Source organism: Trachemys scripta, chromosome 4 (genome assembly GCF_013100865.1).
Source record: "Trachemys scripta elegans isolate TJP31775 chromosome 4, CAS_Tse_1.0, whole genome shotgun sequence".
Classification (NCBI taxonomy): Eukaryota; Metazoa; Chordata; order Testudines; family Emydidae; genus Trachemys; species Trachemys scripta.
Window position 1 is genome coordinate 53,586,047 of NC_048301.1, and position 7,849 is coordinate 53,593,895.

General features: G+C 40.6%; 1 protein-coding gene across 3 annotated transcripts; it reads right to left on the bottom strand.

Moving 5' to 3' along the window:
• Positions 1 to 585: 585 nt before the first annotated feature.
• Positions 586 to 7,637, bottom strand: ZNF770 (zinc finger protein 770). Of its 3 annotated transcripts, none has more exons than XM_034769146.1 (2): positions 7,546 to 7,637; positions 586 to 3,203 (listed from the first exon to the last, which is right to left on the bottom strand). In XM_034769146.1, exon 2 carries the CDS (start codon positions 3,062 to 3,064, stop codon positions 944 to 946), a length of 2,121 nt encoding a protein of 706 aa, XP_034625037.1. In that variant the 5' UTR covers positions 3,065 to 3,203; positions 7,546 to 7,637; the 3' UTR covers positions 586 to 943. The 3 variants fall into 3 exon arrangements, with proteins under 3 accessions (XP_034625037.1, XP_034625038.1, XP_034625039.1); XM_034769147.1 differs by lacking the exon at positions 7,546 to 7,637 and adding an exon at positions 7,367 to 7,532; XM_034769148.1 differs by lacking the exon at positions 7,546 to 7,637 and adding an exon at positions 6,848 to 6,970.
• Positions 7,638 to 7,849: the final 212 nt, after the last annotated feature.

The following is a 7,849-nucleotide window of genomic DNA, read 5'->3' on the forward strand; positions in this document are numbered from 1 at the left end:
ACCTGATCTGCAGAACAAACAGGAGCATAAGAAAAATAATATCGACCAGGCGCAGCATGCATCTTATGCTTTCAACATACATGGAGACAAAGTGAAGTGGGTCAAGGACGGTCTTTTTACATTTGCTTTTTGGCAGGTGCAGTCAGAAAGTATATTGTCATGAATTAACTCCTCTGGATGGGGAAGAGGCACAACTTTTAAACATGTGATTTATATTGCACTACAGATTGCTGAAACACTTATGCAATAACTACATGTATTCAGCAACAGAGGGTCCTGTGGCACCTTTGAGACTAACAGAAGTATTGGGAGCATAAGCTTTCGTGGGTAAGAACCTCACTTGCATCTGAAGAAGTGAGGTTCTTACCCACGAAAGCTTATGCTCCCAATACTTCTGTTAGTCTCAAAGGTGCCACAGGACCCTCTGTTGCTGAATACATGTAGNAACAGAAGTATTGGGAGCATAAGCTTTCGTGGGTAAGAACCTCACTTGCATCTGAAGAAGTGAGGTTCTTACCCACGAAAGCTTATGCTCCCAATACTTCTGTTAGTCTCAAAGGTGCCACAGGACCCTCTGTTGCTTTTTACAGATTCAGACTAACACGGCTACCCCTCTGATACTTGACTACATGTATTCACAATTTTTAAAAAAAACATTGCTGGAAGTTTTCAAACATCAACCCTTATTCATCACAAAATATATAAGTAGACAGTCTGAAAATAGTACATTAACCTTTCTTCAGGTCATCTCTTTAACATAAGTAGTCACTTTCCATAAACCAGTCAAACTAATGTAAGCCAGTTCATAATTATGTAATCCAGAAGTTTTAGACTTTAAAAACAAACAAACAATCTCATTGGACACCATCCACTTTTGTTGAACACAAAATACCTTCTAGTGTTTGTTATCCCACTCAGTGGAACTCTGGCAGCCATTTTATCTTTAGGATTTCTTTTTAAAGTGAGTAAGGTGATGCCTTTTCAAATGTGGGGCCTGTCTGAAAGTTTTACCACAAACTGAACATTCAAATGGCTTCTGTCCAGCATGCATTAAATAGTGCCTTTCAAGTTTGGAAGGCGATTTGAAAGTTTTAAAGCAGACACTGCACTGATAAAACTTTTTAATAGCTTCACTTTTTTCCATACCTCCACAAAAATCATACCAGTGACTGTAATGGCTTTGCTCCGTTTCCAACGACTTACTACACAAATACGGCAGTGTGTTTCTACTGCTGGTGCCAAGAACAAAGTCCCCAGACTCTACCTCAACTTTGATTTCAGCTGCTTGGTTTGACTGGATCAGCTCAAATTCTGGAAAGCCAGATGCCTGTGAAGGCCTTTTGGAATAACCCACAGGCTGAGAAGACTTAAATTCAATGTGATCTCCCTGATGACTAAAAAGTTTGTTCAGATTTTCAAATTCCACCTGGCAAACAGGGCTTTTATATGGTCTCTTTTCAGTGTGGGTGAGCTGATGTCTTTTTAAGTGAGCTGACTGTCTAAATGTCTTCCCACAAACATTACAGCCAAAGGGCTTCTGTCCCGTGTGAATAAGATAATGTCTTTGAAGTTTGGATGAAGAAGGGAAGATTTTTTCACATCTGTCACATTTACACACTGTGTGTCTATTATGTATATTTTTAGTAGGAGCTGAAAAAGCACAGTGAAGTGCTGCTTCTGGATTATCAAAGAAATCAGCATCCAATGAACCATAAAGAGAGTTATCTTTATTATGTACTGAATCATCCATGTTTAACATGCTTTCACCAGTAATTATACCATTTAAATTAATTTCTAATTTGTGCTTTGGTAGGTGCTCTTGCCAGGAAAATGGCATGACAAATGTCCTTTTCTTTTTATTGCTAATTATCTTATGCCTGACAAGCTTGCTATGATAATTCTTAAAAGTTTTAGGGGAAGCATTCCGATCAGAATGCTGCTCATTAGATGCAAACAGGTCATAACTTTTAAAGTGACTTGTTTTATTTTTTTTTCTGTCAGACAGAGACGAATCTGATGCCTTTTCTCCAGCATGTTTGAGTTTCATCAGGACTTTACTTTTAATGTTGGCTTTGTGGCTGTAGACTGATTTGCCACTGTTTGAATTTTTGCCATCTCTCAGGTAAAAACATTTGTGCAAATTTAGAACCCGCTCTGTTTCAAAACACTGCTCGCACAGTGGGCACTGAAAAGGTACAATATAAATAGAGTGAACATCAAGTGGATCATTTTCCGGGGACTCATAAGTATCAACATTCTCAAAATTATCCCTTTTTCCTTCCAGCGAGTTCTGAGGTCTAGGGTATTTAGAAGTCTTTGCTCTGTAAAGGACTTTGGGAAGAGACTTGTTCCTGACATGGAGTTGCTTGTGCTTCAGGAGTTTGCTCTGCATCTTAAATCCCTTCTGACAAAAACAACACTGGAAAGGCCTCTCTTCTGTGTGTGTGAGCTGATGGATTTTCAAATGTGTTGACTGCCTGAAAGATTTACCACACAAGGAACATTTAAAAGGTTTCTGGCCAGTGTGAATCAGCAAGTGTCTTTCCAGCTTAGATCGTGATGGAAACATCTTGTTACATGTTTCACACACATGAGTTTTCTTTCTCCTCCTGGCACTGTGCAGATGATCTGACTTTGTGCACTGATGCAGCATCCACCGCTCTTCTGTTGTAAAAGATTTCTGGCAAACAGAACAATGAAATATTCCATACAACAGCCTATCTTGCTTGGCATCCACTGATTTTTTAGCTTGCTTAATATCATTCTGGTAGTTTTCATTATGAAGCTGTTGATGCTTTAAGAAAGTAATTAAATTTTTGAAGTTCCTATGGCAAATGTTACATTTAAAAGGAAGTTTATGGGTTAGCTGATGTCTCTCCAAATGGACTAGCTGTCTAAAAGTTTTATGACATACATGACATTCAAATGGCTTTTGACCAGTGTGTATAAGATAATGCCTAGCTAATTTTGATGGCGTTTCAAATTGTTTATAGCAGATGTCACATCTATATGGCCTTTTCCTGGGTGTCCTGTTAGATGTTATGCGTTGCTGAATTTTGAACATTTTAAAAGATAAGACGACTCCTATTCCGGTCAGTTTCTTCAGAAATGTTCTTCAATTGAAACCATCACAACACTGAGAAGGAAGGCCGGAACAGCAGCAAAGTTATCTTAGAGAAGGATTCCTTAAATTCCACAGATCTCTAAAATAGTAAGAATGAGAAAAACAGGTATTTTAGGGACTCATTTTCTCTTGCCTTTTAGACAACAAACTGCAGTTATTTTAACTAGCGTAAGCAAAATTTAACTTGGTTTAAAATGCTTCCTAACAGACTAGCCACAAATTATATCATATATTAAGAAAAAAATGGACTATTCTACAGAAGAGGAGAGTCAGTTAAAAGTCACCTGTAACAAAGGTTCATTTTAATCTAGCCTATTACCACTGAATGTTGCTTCAAAATCATATCAATTTCAGCTACGGTAAAAAATAAAAAAAAAAAAAATATAAAAACAATGCTCTCATTAAAAAAAGTTGTTTGTGGGGTTTTTTTTTGGGGGGGGGGGGAGTTGTAATACATTTTCCATCACTATTATCACTGTAAATAAATACTAGTTATTAGCAACTTTGGTTATATACTCGATGTAACACCTGGGAGGATGAAGGAAGCAAATAAATAAATAAATAAATAAATAAAAACTAGGAGATTCTTTGATCCCAGAATAATAGTTTAATTGTAAAAAGTGCCAAATTAACAGTCCTTTAAACAGAAGTCCAGAGAACAAGTACCATACAAGTTTCTGCACCTCACCAATGTACCCTCACTTCTAGGGAGGAAAGCATAACGAACTCCTAGCCCATTCAAGTTGGTGACCTCTCTGCTGAAACTGCAAAAAGAGTGGCAACTAGCACTAACTGTTAGTCATTTGTGGGATGTGGCCGTCTGTCCCTTTGAAACTGGACTTATATTACCAATTTATTTCATGGACCACCCAATAACCATCTAATGGTATAAAGACTTTTGTTCACTCTGAAATTGACCTATGTTTGAACCAGTGCCTAAGGGGCGATAGACTCTAACACATAAGCAATTCTCTGAGCAATACAATTTCCCTTCTTAAATAATAATGATTATCTATAAAGTCACTTCATTGTGCACGCATTTGGATATTATTCACCACAAGTTGTGTGTTGAAATGAGTACACAGGTGAACGCAAAATACTAGATGTCTGACTTGTTTTAGAACACACACACAGATGCAAGTACACCACAAAAACTACAGGAATCCAAAATTAGAAGTGATGCCTAAAATTAATGCCTTTAATATTAAACATTTAGAAAGAAATTAAACACACCAGAACACCCTCCCCAAAGTTAAGTGGAGAATAATAAACTGGGGGAAGTCTGAGTTATACGGAGAGGAGCAGTACCCAGGTTTCCAGTTTTTCTCCTTCATACCTATTCTGGGGTTTACATAAAGGAAGGTCAAATGGATTTATTAGCTACCAGTTTTTGAGAACCGGAAAGCCAACTATCACAGCTCTGCTTCCGTCTACTCTAGTTTATAGTATTTCTGAAATTCTCTTCTGAACAGCTTGCAATTCTCACTCTGGATGTCCCTCCCCCCCTTACTATATTGTCAGTAACAATCCTTGTCTTGCAAAGGTGCAGCAGAATTCATGGAGGTAAACAGCAATGCTCCTTTGAAGTGGTAGTTACAACATTCAGAAAGACTGAGAAATTCTGAAAGACAGAAAACTTATGTCCCTCATCTCTCTCATAGGTCCACATCCAGACAAAAAGAACTGGATGGGCCTCCCAGCACAGCCTGACAAAGCAAGTTCATGCAGTGACCAAAGCCAATTGTTTGAAAGTAACATACTCCTTTCACATCTAGGGAATGAATGGGCTGCTTCTGCAAAACAAGGAGCAGAAGCCAAGCCTGGAATCGTCATTTACGCTGCCTTGTCAAGCCTTGACAAATAGACATATTAATTAATGTCATCAGATCTATTTCTCCACATGACCAGGATATGGTCTTTGGATTGCAGTCTTAATAGATATAAAGCCAATACTACATTTCATCTTAGACATAAGGGCATGGAATCAAGTAATATTATATTCACTAATTTTGAGGCCAAAATATAATTCAAAGAAGGCCTTCACTTTGCCCAAGAGTTCTGCCCTGTTGTCACTAATCTATATTCAGACATACTTAATGCTCTACCCTAAAATAAAAAGAATTATCCTGATCCCATGATTGAGTTTTGCAGTGCACTCTACATGTTCTGTAGATAAGTTTACAAGATACATGCAAGCACAAGCCTAGTTGCTTATTTTACAAGATACATATTACAAGATAGAGAGATAAGAATCTGAATACAATGTCAGACATATCATAACCTGGCTTTCTTCACTAAAAAAAGAAGAACAGGAGTACTTGTGGCACCTTAGAGACTAACAAATTTATTAGAGCATAAGCTTTCGTGGACTACAGCCCACTTCTTCGGATGCATATAGAATGGAACATATATTGAGGAGATATAAATACACACATACAGAGAGCATAAACAGGTGGGAGTTGTCTTACCAACTCTGAGAGGCCAATTAATTAAGAGAAAAAAAACTTTTGAAGTGATAATCAAGCTAGGCCAGTACAGACAGTTTGATAATAGGTGTGAGAGTACTTACAAGGGGAGATAGAGTCAATGTTTGTAATGGCTCAGCCATTCCCAGTCCTTATTCAAACCGGAGTTGATTGTGTCTAGTTTGCATATCAATTCTAGCTCTGCAGTCTCTCTTTGGAGTCTGTTTTTGAAGTTTTTCTGTTGTAATATAGCCACCCGCAGGTCTGTCACTGAATGACCAGACAGGTTAAAGTGTTCTCCCACTGGTTTTTGAGTATTTTGATTCCTGATGTCAGATTTGTGTCCATTAATTCTTTTGCGTAGAGACTGTCCGGTTTGGCCAATGTACATGGCAGAGGGGCATTGCTGGCACATGATGGCATATATCACATTGGTAGATGTGCAGGTGAACGAGCCCCTGATGGTATGGCTGATGTGATTAGGTCCTATGATGATGTCACTTGAATAGATATGTGGACAGAGTTGGCATCGGGGTTTGTTACAAGGATAGGTTCCAGTGGGAGAACACTTTAACCTGTCTGGTCATTCAGTGACAGACCTGCGGGTGGCTATATTACAACAGAAAAACTTCAAAAACAGACTCCAAAGAGAGACTGCAGAGCTAGAATTGATATGCAAACTAGACACAATCAACTCCGGTTTGAATAAGGACTGGGAATGGCTGAGCCATTACAAACATTGACTCTATCTCCCCTTGTAAGTACTCTCATACCTATTATCAAACTGTCTGTACTGGCCTAGCTTGATTATCACTTCAAAAGTTTTTTTTCTCTTAATTAATTGGCCTCTCAGAGTTGGTAAGACAACTCCCACCTGTTTATGCTCTCTGTATGTGTGTATATATATCTCCTCAATATATGTTCCATTCTATATGCATCCGAAGAAGTGGGCTGTAGTCCACGAAAGCTTATGCTCTAATAAATTTGTTAGTCTCTAAGGTGCCACAAGTACTCCTGTTCTTCTTTTTGCGGATACAGACTAACACGGCTGTTACTCTGAAACCTTTCTTCACTAACTTTCCCTTAGGAAAAAAATATAGATCTCATTAGTAAGAATACAGTATTTTTGCAAATGGGCCAAAAACAAAACAGTTTACACGACTACGATAGCACTCTCTCTCTTCGGATTTTCCCATAAACATTTTGAAATATTTTATGAAGCAAAACAAAAGTGAAACAATGAGCATGAGAATGGTACCATGTTTGAAGGAAACTTAAACTAACACCCCAGGTCAACCTTTTACAGATACGTCCTTGACCATCTCAATTTAAACACATTTTTAAACCTTTGGGATCAGATCTTACAAGTGAATTATTCCCCCCCCCCACCACCACCAATTTAGAGGATCACAATCTGGGTTGCTAGTTTTGGAGAGAAGTAAACCAAGGATTAAAAAAATGTCTCAGATATATCAAAAGAGTGAACAGACTACATAAAAGACCAGCTTTTTCACTGTGGGAAAAAAGTGACTTCCACTAGCCCTAACACACCGGCACCCCCCAAAGCAGAGAGGGTTTAGAAACTCCCCATAGTACAGGGGAAAGGGAAGGCTACTGCGGTGAGACTTCCTACAAAGGGCTGGGGGACAATCCCAGTTATAGTCAAGGCCAAATCCTGCTTCCACTTAAATTCACTGCAAAAATCCCGGGAAACTTCACTGGGGCCAGGACCTGAGCGGAAGGGCAGAGAGGAATCAGCAGCAAATTGATGCCTCACCCCAGCTGGGGGCTGCAGCCTACAGTGCGCTGAGGGGAAATGCCCGAGAGGCTACTCCCGAGAGCAGCTGCGCTGGCAGCCGGCAGCGCGGGGGCTTCCCGGGCCGCCTCGGGAGGTGGAGCGCAGCGCTCCCGGGACCCAGCGACGCCCCGGCTAGGCAAGGGGCTGGGGGAAGCAACCTGAGAAGCGGCCGCTGCGCCCTCGACTTCCTCATCCCTCGCACGGTTTCTGCCGTGCAAACTCTTCCCCCCGGATGGCACCGAGTCTCCGGGACTCAGGGAAACCCAGCGCCGAGCTTTCAGTTCCCACCGTTCAATCCCACCCCGCCTCCTTCCGCGGGCCGCAGCGCTGGGCGGGGCGGCACCAGTGGCGGTGGCAGGCGCCCGGGAGGGCTCTGGCTAGCGCGCCGCTTGCTGCTGCATGCTGACGGGGAGACTGGAGAGGAGAGGGGCCGGGGGTGTCTGTCTCTCACCAGCAAAGCAC

Bases quoted from the DNA above. Each gene is read 5' to 3' on its own strand.
- ZNF770 (XM_034769146.1), bottom strand. From the start codon at position 3,064: ATGTTCAAAATTCAGCAACGCATAACATCTAACAGGACACCCAGGAAA.